Source organism: Hipposideros armiger, unplaced genomic scaffold, assembly GCF_001890085.2.
Source record: "Hipposideros armiger isolate ML-2016 unplaced genomic scaffold, ASM189008v1 scaffold_162, whole genome shotgun sequence".
Lineage (NCBI taxonomy): Eukaryota > Metazoa > Chordata > Mammalia > Chiroptera > Hipposideridae > Hipposideros > Hipposideros armiger.
The window spans coordinates 794,046-812,279 of NW_017731512.1; the positions used below are offsets into that span (position 1 = coordinate 794,046).

Consider the following 18,234-nt stretch of genomic DNA (forward strand, 5'->3'; position numbering starts at 1 on the left):
CAAGGTTGAGAGCCACTGCTTTTAGCATAAAGGTGTGCTAGGCTCTAGATCTGGTTTCTGTTACAGGTAAATATTGGCATTCCTCTTTTCCCACTTTATTCAGCAAAAATCCGCTTACGTAACATGATTTCAGGATCCTTACTATGCTCAGTTGTCCAAACTTTTTTTGTGCTTAAATGATCTTGACAACACTAGAGCATTTGGGAGAGTTAACATTCAAAAGCTCTTAAGAGAAAAACAGGACTAGAGCTGTTGCAACTCTGTCAAGGCCAGGAATTTCTGTGTTTATTGATACCTATTGTCTATAGGACTGAGTCACTGGAGACTCAGCTGAGTAATTTTAATTTAAAATCAAGATGATTTAATTTCACAACTTCCCACTTTTTACTTTCCATTAGGTTTCAGAATATATGTATTTTGGTACTTTTCTGGGGAAATGGCATATTTCAGAATTTTGTGCTTATCAAAACATATACAAAAATCTTTCCTAGATATTCAATTTTCGAGGAAGGCCCAAAGCCATTTTTAGATTCTCTTGTGAAAAAATATTTCAAGTTGAATTCCTGATTTGTGTAATAGTACAAATACTAACTCAGTAACTACTTAACATGCTACTTAACAGCATGGATTTTCAGGGGGTGGAGTTGGAGGCGGTACCTCTGGAGGCTTGAGGATTTCCTCTAGGTTCTATTGGGCAGAGGGCGCAGTGGTGTTGGGAAAGAACTTTGTTTCAGTCACTAGCTAGCTGCGTGGTCTTAGGCAAATCATATCTTATCTATACGATAATGTAGTTGGACAAGATATTCTCTAAATTGCTTGTTGGCTCTTACATGCTGTAATCTATAACATTCTAAGAGGTTTCCTACTTTCTGTCATTCTGTGTCATATAACATACCACCTCTGGAAAGCACCAGTTCCTGAGTTCATTTGATTTGCAGTTTAAATTTGGAAAACTACTAAGTTTTCTGTGGAACATTTTAATACCTTTTGTTTTCTGGATAAAGAAATTACGGGATATTAATAGATATTTTTCATGGGGTTGCACTATCAATACTTATAGTCATACTCATCAAGTTCTGTGCTCTCTCTGTGTGTCAATGAAAGGTCAGTAATGTTTGCCACTATTTGTTTGCAGTGGGACTACTTCCGCCTCAGAACATACATATCTCTGATGAATGGTATACACGATTCAGGGTATCCTGGGATCCTTCACCCTCTCCAGTTCTTGGATATAAAATTGTGTATAAGCCAGTGGGTAAGGAAGTATCTTTATCATCATAGAAATGCTTTGGAGAGTTATTTGCATACGAGGGTGTTCTTTGTTGCATCCCCTATGATTAGATTGTCCTGATAGTTCAGTTATAACATGAAGTCCTCTCTGACCAGAGGTAATGTTTCTGGAAATATCATTTTAAGTCAGTGGTCTAAAATATCATTGTTACTGTGGGTACAGATGACATTCTCATTAATTGGCATGACTAAAATGTTTGACCTGGTCCATAAAATTGCGACAAACCCAAGGTGTTTGTGTTCAGACATCCTATGTCTTATTATGATTATGAAATAATGCATATTGAATCAATACAAAAGTCTGTGTTTTTCCTTTCTTATGTCAAGATATTATTTCAGTTTTGGCATAAGCATTTTAATTTATTCATAAGAGACTTACTTTCAACTTCCCATTGATATTTTCACCTAAATGGATATCACCTTGATTACATTATTTGCTATCTTTGTTTGTATGTTCTGTCTATATGCTTAGCAAAACAAATGAAAAGTACTCTGTACAAAGTTTACTAGGGCATCTTCCATGCACTCAGGAAGGAAGAGTGTGAACTTCCTGAAATTTCCTAGAAATTTTTCCTAGAAAAAAATAAAGAAGAGAGGGCAAGAGAAAGGAAAGATGAGCTTGTGTAAGAAACAGAGAGAAAAGTTGAAGGAAGAGGAGGCATTGGTAACTGAGGACCTTCCGTCACTAAACTCACAGAATGAGGTCCAAGATAGACATTCTTGTATAATCTCTACAACACACTGAATAATTTTGATTGAGCATTTACTATGTGCAGAGCACTGTGCTGGCAAAGTGGGGCTTAGAGGAAAGGCTTGAGAGTGTACAGTTGATTATGTGGTTGATTTAGTCATTAAAGAAACATTGATTACACACTCGCTATGTTCTAGGCACTGTACTATGCTTTGAGAACCAGAGGGTATGGAATCCAGTCTCTGATTACAGTTTTGTGTTCACCATATAATGCAGCATGTGCTATAGCGAACAAGTGCACAAGGGTCTTTGGAATTAATGGTGTTCATACTATCAGTTGAGTATAAGTTAAGGCATTTCACTTTAAGAAAAATTTGAGACTAGTGATAGCATATTTCTGTGTATTTCTGTCATTGTTATTAAAGGTTCCAGTGAGCCCATGGAAGTCTTTGTTGGAGAAGTGACGTCATACACATTGCACAATCTCAATCCCAGCACTGTCTATGACGTGAATGTTTATGCTCAGTATGATTCTGGACTCAGTGTCCCCCTGACAGATCAAGGCACCACATGTGAGTTGTGTTTTTTTGCATAGTTGTAAGAAAAAGTGTAGTACAAAGTACGAGGTCAGCCTGTTCTAATTTTATTTCTTCTTAACATATGCGTGTTTTTTCAGCGTTAAGTAGGTTGCCCTTTTGTGTCCAGCTAAACAAATACATAAGTAATATAATTGAGTATACGAAAATATATATGATGAGGTATGTTTAGTTCACATGAAATATTATATTTTGAATTTTGAAAGATAAAAATTCTAGAAATTATAATGTCGTTCATGAATGATCTGTAAAATTAGAGTTGGGATGCTATGTAGTTTTTCTTGACATTTGATATTAAAACATGTATTACCTAAATACATTGATTGAATTGAAACTTTTCTTGGAAGTGCCATGAGTACTGATTCAGCCCAGATAGTTTGTTGTCACCAAGTGCTTTAGTGACTATTTAAGGCCTTAACAGATAACCTTTCAGAAAACATTTTTATTGTTTTCCATGAGATTTCGTTGACATTTGTACATTGAGAGGGACTATATGGAATTGTAATTCCTTGAAAATCAGTGATAGAAAGGGAGTTCTGTTTTGGCTGTACCCATTTTCACGTATGTTTTATGTATGTTTGTTATAAGGAAACACAGCAAGATTTTAGACATTTTTTTTTCAGCCATAGTGGAAATTTTAAAACTGTGTTATAATTAAAAGTATGCTTTTCTTTGCTTTTATTAACAAAGTAAATCTATATCTTTCTTTCTTTATTTTGTAGTGTATTTAAATGTGACAGATCTGAAAACTTACAAGATTGGGTGGGATACGTTTTGTGTTAGATGGTCACCTCATCGGGCAGCTACCTCCTACAGGCTAAAACTAAGCCCTGCAGATGGTATGTGTGCAAAACAAACAAACAAACAACTAAAAACTAAAAATTCGAGTGTGTAGTAGCAACATTTTAAACTTCAACTAAGAAGATGCCATTTGGTTTATAAAATCATGTATAAAAATGTCTTTAAATACAATTGAAGTTTTATTTTCCTTTATTGTCATAATCAGGAACCAGAGGACAAGAGATTACAGTGCGTGGATCAGAAACCAGTCACTGCTTCACTGGCCTTTCACCAGACACTGAGTATGACGTCACTGTTTTTGTGCAGACACCAAACCTTGAGGGACCAGGTGTCCCTGTCAAAGAACATACCAGTAAGTTTTGAGTAATCTGGAAAGTCATTAAGGCTTCAGAGTAGAATGCTCTGGGTGTGGGAGACTTCAGTGGCTCCTGTGGAGGCACTTCTGTCTAGGGGCAGCAGTAATGATATAATGACGGCTGGTTCTTGAAGGTTGGAGTCTGTGGCTGGTTCAGGATCTTTATCTGTAGCAAATCCATGTTGCCTCTGTTACAGAGTTGTTTTCAGGAAAAGGCTAAAGGAGGGAGATGTGGCTCTAGCTGAGGTGATATGCATCCGTATTAGTGACTTTTACTCATTTGACCCTATCTGAAGGCCTTATGTTCACCCTCTGAATCTTGGCTTTGCTTGATGCAGTTGTAGTCAACGTTGACTGACTTCCCATGATACCAAATTTGGATAAAATAGAATTCCCAATATGTCTCTGCCAATGAGATTTCACTTATTAACAAGGATTGAAATCACTCTTAAAATTTACTTTCTGTGATATGCAATGTGAACATGTTGTTGTGTTTTTCTAATTATTATTTTTTTAATTCTAGCCTTAAAACCAACAGAAGCCCCTACAGAGCCCCCCACACCTCCTCCTCCTCCCACCATTCCACCCGCCCGGGATGGTAAGTGCAGCTGATTTGACAATACATCCAGCTGAGAGGGATTTACAGCCTTCTCTTACTTATGCAGCTTTTACAGCATTTATAATTGCTAGAGAGCATTTCTGATTTATTATTCTTGCTGAAGAGTTTTTAGGTTAAAAGGTTACCAGTAATTTGTTCTTCTTTGCCCCCCCCTCCCATTTTTTTGATGTGAATAAAATCAGTCATAAACTACTCTGGTTCTTCAGTTGGAACTCTGTTTCCTCAATTTTGGAGATTAATGTAAAGTGATACCTCACATAGTCCCTGGTGGGCATTTCTTTCTGTGGGCTGCTGGCATCAGTCGGCGCTGTGAACCTTTTTGGCTGTTTTTGCAAGCTAGCCCCTGGGCCTTTGGCTTTGGAATTCCTGGCTTCTGACCTGAGGAGTGCCCTCGATGACACAAAGCAAAAAAATTTCTATTTACTGAAGTTTGAGACATAATTGTCACTTTCAGTGAACTGGTAAAAAGACACACTGAGCTATTAAGATTAGTCTCTCAGTAATTTGGGGCAATTCTCTGTGCTTTATCAAATTAAGTTTAAATTAATTAACTACTGGTTTTATTCTTTTCCCACATTCTGTTTCCGGTGTTTAACTAAAAACACTTCAGATTTTAAAAGTATTTTTCTTTTACCTTAGAAGGCTCTCAAAAACTTAAAAGTGTACTATTATAGGGTAAAATAATGATGGGTTTTTAAAAATTAGACTGTTGAAAGAAATTTAGCAAATAATCTTGGCTTAAAAACATGTTGAGTTTTTTTTTTTGTTAACAGACTTTATTTTTTAGAACAGTTTTAGTTCCAAAGCAAAATTGAGGAGAAATGATAGTGTTCCCATATATATCCCGCACCCTCACATGCACAGTCTCCCCCACCAGAGTGGCATATTTGTTACAACCCATGAGCCTGTATTGATATATCATTATTACCCAAGGTCCACTGTTTACATTCTGGTTCACTATGTTCTACATGGTAAGTTTTTAAATACTAAAATGTTGTTAACGTTTAACTTACAGAAATTTTTCCAGCCTGCACATCTGAAGATTCAAATTAAAGATACTGATTTTATTCCATCCCTTCATTCCCTCCATAGAATTCTAGTGGCCTAATTTAAAATGAAAGGACACCTTTTTGTAACAAATCTTTGATAATGATATATACCTCCAAACTCACTGATAGCTATTCTTAAGTATTCTGGATGTCATTGCTTTTCATTTGATTTGTTCCCCATTTATTGTTTGAAGCTACTGGAAGAGTTCCATGAGAAAAGAGCCTATATTTACATATGGATCTAAGCAGATGAAGTAATCTCAGAGCGAAAATTGAGGACCAGTTAGACTAGTGCCTCTCACACTTTATTGCTCATAGGAATCAACAAGATGCTCATAGGGCCCTATGAGCTCATGCCCTGTGAGCATCTTGTTATTTCTGATTCTGATTCAGGAGCTGTGGGGTAGGGCCCAGGATTCTGCATTACTAAGAAGGGGATGCTATGCTGCTGAACCACACTTTGAGGAGTGAGGTGTTAGGCTGCATTTCTCAGTTATGTAATTTCACTTGAATGAAGGAAGACATGAGATTTGGGGCTTCCTCTGTTTTTTTCTTCCCAGTGTGCAAAGGGGCCAAGGCAGATATTGTATTCTTGACTGACGCTTCCTGGAGTATCGGGGATGATAATTTTAACAAAGTTGTAAAGTTCATCTTCAATACTGTGGGAGCCTTTGATGAAATCAATCCTGGTGGAATTCAGGTGAGTGTCGTTTTATAGGTGGCTGTTCACTTGTCATGTCTTGCTATTGTCTTCAGACTCTTCTTTTTAAGTAGGAAGACTTTTCAGTAGAAATTATGTTTTGACTCTTATTTGCTATTTTCATTACAAATGTATTTTTGGGAATGAGTTTGGCATAGCTGATCAATAAACAGAAGAATAAATATTCTTCGTGGTATTCCCTTTGGCTAGATGATATTCCTATTGGAAAATTTAGGGGATTCTGACGCTGACTTCCCACTTAAAACTCTGACAATAATATGTATGCATAAAAGGTCATCTAATGTTCTGGAAATTAAATGCATTGTGATTGTCACACTCTGTTAAGTCAGAGGATTCAGTGATGAATAGTGACTGAAGTGGCTGTGTAGAACCCTGCTGGCCCCTCTATCTTGCTATTGCCGATATTACCTTGACCAGGAGAATGGTCATTTTGACTCAAAGGGTATTTCATTTGTTTTCCTAAAATAACTACCAATGATCTTGTGGAATTACTCCAAAAGAATTTGTTTTATTAGAATAGGAATTTAGAGAAGTTTGTCTTCCTATGAAGGGCCTCAAAAATAAAATTCATCATTTAGCTGTAACTATCTATAAAGCTGAGAATCTCCTCTACTAATCTCAATATATGCATGAATGGAACACTCACGTCCAGTGGCTCGAAACTATGTTTTTTCGGGGGGTCTTCTTAGACCCCTCTAAGAACCTGATTAGTTATTATTAGCTATTTCTTGGATTCTGCAACCTTGAAAGCCCACTTCAAATTCCACCCTTTCTAGAGAAGCTTCCTCAATAGCTTTAGGCACTCCTTGCTCCTGAAGGATTTTTGTCTGTATTACTGTTACAGCAAGTATCACTGTATGCTGTCATTATTTGTGTAATTCTCGTCTGTCTAAACCGTAACTCCTTAAGGTGAGACTGCGTTGTGTTATTATTCTTTTGAATTCTCTTTGTTCCTTCCCCATTCCTCTTGGTGAACTTTCTTTATTTTGGCAGCTTGTACTTTTTCACTGTGGCGTCTTAGAGACATTATGAAAATAAGAGATTTTGACATAAACCACAAATAATTTCATAAACAAATCATGTCTTCTTTTATGGAAGAGTGCTTTATGGAATATACTAAATTTCAAATCCCCAAATAACCCTGTGGATGTTGTTCTAACCCAAGAAGAGTAAAAAGTCAGGCTAGTTATGTTCTCAATTTAATGGCAACAACTAAGTCATGTTTTCTTCCTTTTAGAAATTTAAGATATCTAATAAAAAATAAAAATAGCTATCATATTTTATTAACTTATATGTGCCAGCTACTTTGTATACATGATTACTAGTCCTTAAAAGAACCCTAGAAAGTAAGTATAATTGCCTCCATTTTACTGATGAGGAAACCAAAGCCCAGAAATACTTGGAACTTGCCCAATGTCACATGGCTATTAATTGATAGAGCTAGGATTTCAGTCCAGTAAATCCTGACTACAATGTCTGTACTGTTTCCACTAAATCACACTGCCACTAAATTTGTGATGAGTGCTGATTATTATCACACATGCGACATTTTTATATTACCATAAAGAATGGATGTAGTTGGCGAGAAGGAGCAGTTGACTGAGAACCAATTGCTTAGTCAACATTTGCGTTCAGGATGGTGTGTCCTCATGTCTAATTCCAGAAACTCACTGCTCCCCAGTCTTACCTATTCCTCCCTATATTTTAGAGAACAGTACCATATGAATACAGTGTATTTACATTTTAATATCAATTATTGTCAATTTCATTGAAGATTAGAAATTAGAGAATTTAATGAGAATTTAATTTAGTTAGTGTTATGATACTAGCTATAAAGAACTTATACTACTCTGTCAGGTCTGAGATACTACTTTTTTCCATTCTGCAACTAGAGGAATCACGGAAAAATTGAAACATAAGAAGAGATGACTTACCCTCACTACAAATCACATTTTCTTTCAGGTCTCATTTGTGCAGTACAGTGATGAGGTCAAGTCTGAGTTCAAACTGAACACATACAACGACAAGGCCCTAGCCCTTGGGGCCCTCCAGAATATTAGGTACAGAGGAGGAAACACAAGAACAGGTACAGTTAATCAGGGTACACGTAGATCTTCACTTGCCCAAGCATTTGGAGTGGTAGAACTGAGTGTACCATCTCACTCTAACATTCAAATTCTTATCAGTTGGGTGTGACTAATGGCATTTGGATAGTTTGCACTGAGGTGACACTAAAATGTTCCATGCCACACTCTATAGGTAAGGCTCTCACATTTATCAAGGAAAAAGTCTTGACCTGGGAGAGTGGCATGAGGAAGAATGTCCCCAAGGTGCTGGTTGTGGTCACAGATGGCCGGTCACAGGACGAGGTCAAGAAGGCAGCTATGGTCATTCAGCAGTCAGGTAAGCCCAGGCATGAATTTGATGCCTAGAGTGATTGCATTTATTATTTTAACTGTTTTAAATGTTCAGGAATCATTGCAAAAACCCCCAAATTACTGATTTTACTTTCTTGTTCCTGTTTAATCTGTACTCTATGCCCATGTAATGTTAGTTTATATTTAATTATGGAATGGTTGGTAATTGCTCAAAAACAACATGGTGTATTCTTTGTATAAGATGTGACTCAAGCCTGTCAAAGAGCAAACTAAGTTTCCCCATAGTGGCTGGAAGGCCACAGAATGCAATGATGGGATGATCCCAGAGCAGACTTCCGGCCATAGCAGAAGTGAGTCTTGGTACTTGTTCCTACGCAAGGAGAGACATAAGGAGGCTGTTACATGAGCCCAGCCTTGCAGATGCAGGCCCCAAACAGACTGCTGGAAGGTACACTGCAAAGGAGGAGGAGCCAGGCCTCAGGGAGGCGTCTCTGAGGGAGATCTTGGCAACCAAACATCCTGAGAGCTGCAGGCAACACTGCCCTTTGGATTAGTTATTTAGGATTATTAGAGATGACACTAGCTCTTTCCAGTACTTGCATTACCCCCCGTCCCCCACCCCCAGCCAAGGTCCAAGGTGTACACATTCTAGGGAGAATTCTGTGCTACGCAGTATCTATTGTAGTCTTGCAGAGTACTTTGTTATAGGGAATTGCACTGATCTTTTTATAAATCATTGCCATTATGTTATGCACTTTGAGCAAATTTCCGCATATTTTGTGCTGCTAGCTGATTTAAGTTTGGGGTTATGAATTCTTACTCCTCAAGTTACCATATTTATATATAATTAAGTCCTTATACAGTTTATTTTTTTAACAGTCAAATTAAGCTTTTGGAGTGAAAACTTTATTGGTATTAACCTAAATAAAGGCAAGTTTATTGCCAGTAGGAGTTGTAGATTCCATTTTAAAGTGGGCAAAATGCTGCCTTTGAGCCTGAGTTTATTGAGAAATTCAGTTTCAATAATCAAATTTTAAAATGAGCCCATTCTTGGTTTCTGAGTCACATAAGCCTAAAATGTTAGGACTGTGGACCTGTGGCAGGAATTGTGCACCATGTTAAGTCTTTTTGCTTTTAAAATGTTTACCTTTGAATTGTTAGGATTTTATTCTAGCAAATCCAATTAACTGAATTTTATAAGCCAGAAAGTAGGAAGACCTGGAAAAAGTACAGATTCATGAAAGAGAGCTTACATCAATTAAAAGGACTAGCCTCATACGCCGAGAAAATGCAGCATCGTTGTTGATAAGATTTCATTTTGAGTTGTTTAAACAGTAAAAGACCGGAAGGGCTGTGTCATGGAATTCACTCTGTGATGCTGCTCTGCAGGGTTCAGTGTCTTCGTCGTTGGTGTAGCTGATGTTGAGTACAATGAGCTTGCCAACATAGCCAGCAAACCCAGCGAGCGCCACGTGTTTATTGTGGATGACTTCGAATCTTTCGAGAAGATCGAGGACAACCTCATTACATTTGTTTGTGAAACTGCCACGTCAAGTAAGTCATGATCCACATGGATCTACAGTCTCACTTGTTGTGAAAAATAACTACTTAGTAGGTCATTCCCTCTCCTATACGGGACCAAGTCTGTGCATAAACAGATCCTGGGAAATCACTTGAGAACCTGATGAATCATTGTTCCTATGGAGATCATGCTAAATGTGTGCTTGTCAGACATCCATTTTTAGCCTTGAAGATGTAATATATTCCTTGTATGGAAATAAAGTGTTTTAGTATGTCCTTTTCCCACCATCCTGATGCCTGTGACATTCAAGTAAATTAATCTTCAGTTTAGGAATGCATTTACAGAAGCATTTCTGTGAGATGAAGGTTTTCCCTATTAGTAACCAATTGGTATTTGTTCTGTCAACATCCATGCTTCAAGGGAGCAATGAAAAAACTGACTTGTGCATGTGTGCTCCATAGAAATTCATTGGTTCCCATTTGTTTTGGGGGGGTGTAAATTTTTCTTATTATGACAAGATCTCAAGTTCAACTTTTAAAATACAGTGAAGGACAAAAGATTGATTATTTGTCAATTTATCCTCTTCCCTATCCATTAGCACCGATTCTTGGGGTATTAGATTTTGGAGATAGTTATGTGGCTTGTCTAGACTTCCAATCCTAAGCAGGGTTATGCTTTACAAGTGTTCTATTTTCACCTATTAAATATTATATTAAAAACTTAGAGCTCTGGTGAGAGGTGGCCGTAGTAGATAAATGTCAGTGGTTTACTCTGAAAGCTGACCTGAAAGCTCAGAATGGAGCTGCACTGGTGAAAGTGGGTAGGGAACTACAGTTGTAGTTCCTTCCATCTCAGATGGTCCTGAAAGCCACTCTCTGGTATCCTTGGCTCTGGGGGACCAATGGTGAAAACTTCTGCAAACTGTCACCGTTACATGAAGTTTGGTAGGCAGCATGAGGCGCGGGGTCTTGGTAGACAAGACGGTTGAATAGGGACAAACTCCTCCTGCTTTTATATACATCTAAAATTCCCTGGGTTAAAAGCTCTTTAATCTATTTAAACAATCTGAATTTCTTTTTCACTTTAATTATTTTTTATTGTTCTCCAGAACATTGTAAACTTCTAACTGGGCTGGAGAATGTTCAGAAAACATTGTTTATACTGGTCAATAGTTTAATTTCTCCTACATGCAGGAAGTTTTATAAATTTATGACCAATTTCATGACGATGCACATACAGTGCTGTTTTCTGTACATGTACAATGTTTGCATATCATGTTGGTGAATCATACTTAACAAACACTGTACATTGCAGGTTGTCCTCTCATTTATTTGGATGGCTACACCTCACCAGGTAAGCATTTATATCCTTGGGCTAATTTATTTCAGGATTTAAACAATAAAATAAATGACCGCATTTCAACATTTTCTTTTCTTTTCTGATGTAAAGGTTTTAAGATGCTTGAAGCATACAACCTGACAGAAAAGAATTTTGCATCTGTACAGGGAGTCTCTTTGGAGTCAGGGTCTTTTCCCAGCCACGCATCATACAGGCTTCAGAAGAATGCCTTTGTAAATCAGCCTACAGTGTAAGTGTGACAACAAAAGCTTCTTTTTCTCTTTATGGGTCAGACACTTTTCTGAGGCTCTTGGAATCTTTGCTGCCTTCTCAGAATCCTGGAATTTCAGAATGATCAGAAGACTCCTTATGAATGGCCTAGCTTAATTTCCTTAAATATAATTGGATTAAGTGTCTTCTATCAGGTCACACATGAGACTAGGACTCAAGCCTTGCCCTTCTCAGACCTAAGAATCATCTTGTTCTGCAGTGTTGTGGACTACGGACCCGTTTGAATTCAAGGCTAATAGTGTCATTATGCTTTTTCTAAGGGAGGTTTATTAAACAGGAAGGCAACTTATTATTTGGAACATTTCTCTCCCGTGGTGCAGAGGACTGGATGAAATAAGTGCAGAATGAGAGCAGCATTCTTTTCAGTGTTTCAGACCTCCAGAAGATGAAAGGCTGTGGCAGCTTTGCTTGTCCATGTTCAGACAGGCAGCGGTTAGATTGCTCTGGTAGTCTGTTGGGTAGCTGTAGATATCGCTGTTTTACTTCATGAAAGTTTGCACCTGGTATGACAACCAAAACACGTACTTCTTATTTATTAGAATGAAACATTTTAGTCTTGAGAAATATGTGTTTGGCAACTTGCAGAGAGAAAAGGACAAGAAGAAATAAAACTTTCAGTAACTAAGGACAGGGTCAGAAAATGCTGTCTGAAATTTGAAATGCTTTGGGAAAGCTGACGGAAAATTCAGACTAAAACCAAAACTAATTTCTTTTAAGGACGCAGAGATCATATCGTTGTAGTTTGACCACACTCTAAGTTTCTAAGTCTTTTATGGTTAACCATGTTGGTTCACAGTTTTAAGTTTGTCAGTGAACCTTAATACCCAGTGTTTAACTCTCACTCATCTCAAGACATGATACCTACATTTTAACTAACAACAGCCTCTCAAGAGTCAGAATTTATGGCTGAAAGAAGCATAACTGCAATTGTTTTTTTCATAGCACTCATTAACTGAGAAAGGAGAAAAATTGACAAGGTTAGACATGAGTTAATATGGAGAAGATATATTTTTTAACATGGGATACTATGAAGATAGTAGCTCTTTTTTAACATGCCAAAGACATCATGTCAGCTTGCCCAGAACATATGTTTTAAGAAGCAGGGCAGCATTATATTTCAGAAGTACCAGTGTCATGGTACAGGAACATGAAACCTCCAGAGATATTCTGTGCTCTCTGTCAAAGTTTGTGAAGGAATATCTTCTAGGGTTGAGTATCAAGGCCGTTTTCCTGCCTTCAGAAATACATTTTTATTAAGTGGCCTCAGACAGAAAACCATCAATTCTGCTTCAAAGATTCTCCCTGAATAATTGGCTTAAATCTGGAAGAACACATGGAACCACATTTTTTGTCTTACAGCCTTAGAGCCAAGAAACATTTCCTTTTAATTGAGTCACATCCCTTTATCACCACTAAATGTTTGCACATGTCCATGCCCTTAACATTTATTACTGGTCTTATTTTTGGGAACATGTGAGCTTCTGGAAATTATTTGATTTATTTTCTTTCAAGGGAGGAATTTGGAAGTGTAAAAACTATTAGAGATAGAGAGGGAGAAATTAAAACCATCTTATTTATGATCTCATACCCCTGACATTGGAAAGTAAGCATATTTAGTAAGATTTATTCTCTTTAAATTATATCCATAGATATAATGTTTATCAGTCTAAAGTTATCATGTAATTTTATAACCATTTATGTGTCTAGAAAAAAATTAGTTATTAACAGTAGGATAAAAGACCATTTGGCAATTTCCCAGACTTTGTGACTTATCAGATTATAAATATTCTATTATTTATAGAATAATAGACCTTTAGCTTTCTTTTGATGTCTTTCCTAAATATTCCCCTTCTAATCTGTAACCAGATTATTATAAATGACATCTAATCCTACCCATAATAGGATTCTGGTCCAAAGATTAAAAATATTCTCTATTTCTTATGAGAAATCCTTATTAATTAATTAATTAATTAATTAATTTCATATTATCCAACAGAGATCTACACCCAAATGGACTCCCTCCTTCATACACGATTATATTATTGTTCAGACTTCTCCCAGAAACTCCCAGTGACCCTTTTGCAATTTGGCAAATTACAGACAGAGACTATAAACCACAAGTTGGAGTGATTGCAGACGGTAAGGATTTTTATCTTATTTTAAGGCACAAACATACATATTTTTTATTGTGTTTTCTATTTCCTTCTCTTTCCTCTTTAAGAACCTTCTAAGTATATATATGTATGTATGTATATATTTACTTGATATATGCTTTTATGTTTAGTTTTAAAAATATAACATATTAGTAGATATTCTAATTACATTTTATCTCAACTGAAGTTATTGTATTTTTTAGAAACCTCTCCAACAAGAATTATCTGTTAATACTTTCAATATAAAGTATACCACACATGTGATTTAATAACAATTATGTGTTGATTACAGCTTCTAGCAAGACATTATCATTCTTTAACAAGGATACAAGAGGTGAGGTGCAGACTGTTACATTTGACACAGAAGAAGTGAAGACATTATTTTATGGCAGTTTTCATAAGGTAAAAATATAAGGTTATCTGGTTATCTGGTTATTAATAGAAAAAAGAATGTGACAAAATTTTAAATGAATTTATTTTATTATTTTTTAAATTGTCATGTAAAATTGGTAGAAACATAGGCTATGGCCATTAAAAAACAAAATGTTTACATCCCCATGACTATTTTGTAAGATAGGGAACATAGTCAATAATATTGTAATAATTATGTACGGTTTCAAGAAGGCACTAAATTTATTGGAGGGGATCACTTTATAAGTTATATAAATGTTTAACCACTATACGGTGTACCTGAGACTAATATAATATTGAATGTCAACTATAATAGAAAAATAACAGTAATAAAATAATCTAGAAAAAATAAATTAAAAACAAAATCTTATTTCAGGGAATTTCATTAAATAAGGACATTTAAAATAAAAGAATAATTTTACTAATTGAGAGATAACTATTATTAGCATTTTGATATATTTTCAATGCTAATATCTTTTCAAAATTTGAGTTAGGTAGTATATACAATATTATATGCTTAATTTTTCTACCTACCATTTTATTTGGAATCCTTACATCATTTTGTGTCAAAAGCTTAATTTTTGTGGATGTATTTTAATTGATAGTATTATTTTATAGAGACCAGTAAGCTTGCTTGGGTTTATTATACAGTTGCATATGTGGCAGTCTAAAAGTTATCATTATCTACCAAAATAATTAAGATAAGTGTTTATGAAATGAATTTTCACATGAACACACTTATGAATCCTCTAAAAAATCTCATTAAAAGTTAGTTATAAGATACATTCTTAGGGGGTTGTCTATTTTTGTTGAACTTAATTTTTTTATATGTCAACATCCAAGGATAATAAAGACTTTCTATCAGGTTTTTAAAGGTTAATGAATTGACAAATAAGACCACTGAACTTTAGAATGGAGTCTATTTCTTAAGAGAAATCTAAGACTATTGGAACATTAGAAATGAAGAGAACAATTTAGGTTGGGAATGGACTTTTTAATGGTATTTCTTCATTGATTAGGTTAACAGAAGGAATACTACTTGTTACACAAGTGGTCTAAAATTTCTCCAAGATGGCACTCAGAAAGTTAGTCCCTATACACAGAAGACAAATATTTCCAGCTCAATCTGATTCTCAAATGAAAATGGAAACACTTTTCTGCATTTGAGTAGGTTTAGCTGTATTTCTTGCTGATTTTATTCCTGAGAATCTTGGTTTCTTTCTGGAATGTGTTTCTTATTCATTAATCAGATTCTTGCTAAGGATAGCAAGGGACTCTTCTCATGGAGCTCAAAGAGGCTGCAATGTGCACATTAGTGAGAAGCGAAGGAACAGCGAAGGAAAAACAAAGATTTTTAATTATAATGGCATATCCACTTAATAGTTTATAGACGTTCATGGTGAAGGGCAATAAAATAAATGCCTCATTGGGAAAGCAAATTCTAGTTTGACATATTATTACCTTCAACCGCTCCTTATCCAATAATAGCTGTTGAACCTGGCAAAGTTCTTATGAACTTTTTTGGCTGCTTGATACACCCATTAAACTTACATTTGAGTAAATTGCTAAAAAGGACTACTTTATTTTTCCTTCTGTACCCACTGAAGATACTAGAAATTTAGTTTTCTGTTACCAACTGATAACCATTTAGGGACTATTATTTTTTAATTTTCAAACTTTCATCAAATGCTTCATTTTACTTGAGCAAAAAAGACAGTATTTTGCAGAGGTCTGTGGTGGCAGTCATTAATTATTGCAAATCAAGATATTATTTTTTGACATTTCCTTCCTTATTTGTTTTTATAGAGAGGTATTTATATTCTTAGGTTTTATATAGTGCCTCTTCTTTATCATTCTCACAAGCTCTGTTCTCGCCTCAAATCCTCTACCTATTTTTTTTTAACCATGATATGTTTCTTTCATTAGTTTCTCCTCTACTTTCATTATTATATTCATTCTTTTCCTCCTCCATTTTTCCATCTCATTCTTTTAATGTACTCTTATTTATCCCATCAATTAAAGTACCAAGTTCAATCATTATTGGCTATTTATATTCTTTACTGATCCAAGGATTCAAACACTTTTCTTTTGTTTTTCATGTAATCTGGGAACTGAAGTCCTTCAATCTTTGGGGCAGTGAGTAGTACTCTGATAGCAGGAAATTAGTGAAAGTGACACGTGGGGAGCTCTTGGGAGAAAGGGAATAGGCTGAAAGAGCTTAAGGAGGGAATGGCAGATAGCTATTGCTTTTTGAGAATTCTCTTGAAAAGTTTTAGTGTCTCCAGTCTACTGATGGATGACATAGATCCAAGTGAGAAGTTTCCAATATGAGAAAAAAGGAGAATAGATGAAAAATGAAGTTTTAGGGAATAGCAGAGCTTGGGATGGGAGATGAGTTGACAATGTTCCCATTTCTTTCTGCTGGTCTATGACCAACAATGTTTCACAGTTGGAAAATAGTCCCTAAATCTATGGGACATAGGTCTACAGATGAAGAGCCCACTCTGAAATGTAATTATGTATCTGTTTAAAATGCAGTAAAACATGTGGAAGAAATTGTAGCAAAATGTGTTCTTAGCATGTGCTTCTTTATGGTTGGCATTGAATGACCAATCTTTTTGGAATAATTTTGTTACAAATTAGAAGTTTTGAGTTTGAAATAATTTTTCTGGATATTTACTTTTCAAATATTTTGCAATATTCGCCTCCAAGATTGTTTATACAAGAGCCAACAAATAAGTTTTAGTTCTTACTAGATAATACATATCTTGGGAATGCTTGTGTGATGGTCTTCTTGAATTCAATATTAGATGATTGTGCTAGGGGTGTAGAAAGTTTAGTTTTTGTAAGCTATGATCACTTTCATAGAAATACAGCATGTAAGTCATATTTATCATTTATAGGCACACTAAATTAGTGTTTTGGTGGTCAATCTCTGTGGGAAAAATTTTACTGTTTAAAAATATCTCTAGAGATTGTCCTTATGCTTATCAATGCAAAGCATTTAAGGGAATTTCTATTCCTTTTAACTTGGAGCCAAACTTTTCAAAATAATCATCAAGAGCTTACCTGAGTATTTGTGCTGTGATAAGTGGACAGTATCAGCATAACTATAAACTCAAAGATTATTCGTAACCATTCTTCACATTGTTGAAATATAAGCATTTTATTAATTATCTGTGCTAATAGATTTCTTAAGATTCCGAATGTCCTCAATATCAGACAAAAAAACAAATCAACATAAGATTCTTTACTTATAAGGAAACTGAATCTTGAATCTACTTATTCCCAGAGCTGAGTCTCTATGGAAGACATGTGCTAGTTCTTAACTATGTTAGGTATCTACATGGTGTACAAGTTCTTTTGACTGAAATTAGGAAATAAATTAAAAATTGAATTTAGCAAAATCAGTGGAAGACATTCGAGGCTCCTTTGTACTGACTATAATAATATATTAATGATTTATTAACTTTTATTTGAATTAGTTCTTTATAGTTCACAGAGTCATCTCATCTACTACATTATTTTTGGACATCTCAGTAAGAGTACATAGTGGGAAAATAAGAAATTATGCATGTACATGTGGATGAAGAAAACTGAGACCCAGAGAGGTTAAGTGGGTCATTTGATTGGAAATTGCTGATAAATGACACGAACATTTTGCAACCTGGTCTTGGGCTTTTAGTCTAAAACTCTTGATTTGGGATGAGAATAGCTTAAATAACACATTTTTAAACCTGTAATCTGAAATATGCACAAGTCAGCCAATTTTCTGGTGGTAGAAAATTTATAATGGAAACATATGATCTTTTTAGGTTCATATTGTAGTGACCTCAAAAAGTGTTAAGATTTACATCGACTGCTATGAAATTATAGAAAAAGACATCAAGGAAGCTGGAAATATTACAACTGATGGTTATGAAATTCTTGGAAAACTACTGAAAGGGGAGAGGAAATCAGCCACAGTAAGTAACACATTTTTATTTCTCTTGGTACCTTGTGTTAAGATCGAAATGGCA

The 18,234-nt window shown here is 35.5% G+C and overlaps 1 protein-coding gene across 6 annotated transcripts in view; it reads left to right on the top strand.

The window, feature by feature from the left end:
* Positions 1 to 18,234, top strand: part of COL12A1 (collagen type XII alpha 1 chain) — a 114,233-nt gene that overhangs the window by 72,569 nt on the left and 23,430 nt on the right. For all 6 annotated transcript variants that reach the window (XM_019651600.1, XM_019651602.1, XM_019651599.1 and 3 more), the window contains 14 exons: positions 1,136 to 1,255; positions 2,407 to 2,553; positions 3,300 to 3,416; positions 3,584 to 3,730; positions 4,257 to 4,331; positions 5,962 to 6,101; positions 8,085 to 8,208; positions 8,382 to 8,525; positions 9,890 to 10,054; positions 11,337 to 11,375; positions 11,472 to 11,610; positions 13,648 to 13,790; positions 14,097 to 14,206; positions 18,031 to 18,180. In XM_019651600.1, the coding sequence (XP_019507145.1) occupies positions 1,136 to 1,255; positions 2,407 to 2,553; positions 3,300 to 3,416; positions 3,584 to 3,730; positions 4,257 to 4,331; positions 5,962 to 6,101; positions 8,085 to 8,208; positions 8,382 to 8,525; positions 9,890 to 10,054; positions 11,337 to 11,375; positions 11,472 to 11,610; positions 13,648 to 13,790; positions 14,097 to 14,206; positions 18,031 to 18,180 (1,760 nt within the window). The remainder of the gene's footprint in view (positions 1 to 1,135; positions 1,256 to 2,406; positions 2,554 to 3,299; positions 3,417 to 3,583; positions 3,731 to 4,256; positions 4,332 to 5,961; positions 6,102 to 8,084; positions 8,209 to 8,381; positions 8,526 to 9,889; positions 10,055 to 11,336; positions 11,376 to 11,471; positions 11,611 to 13,647; positions 13,791 to 14,096; positions 14,207 to 18,030; positions 18,181 to 18,234) is intronic.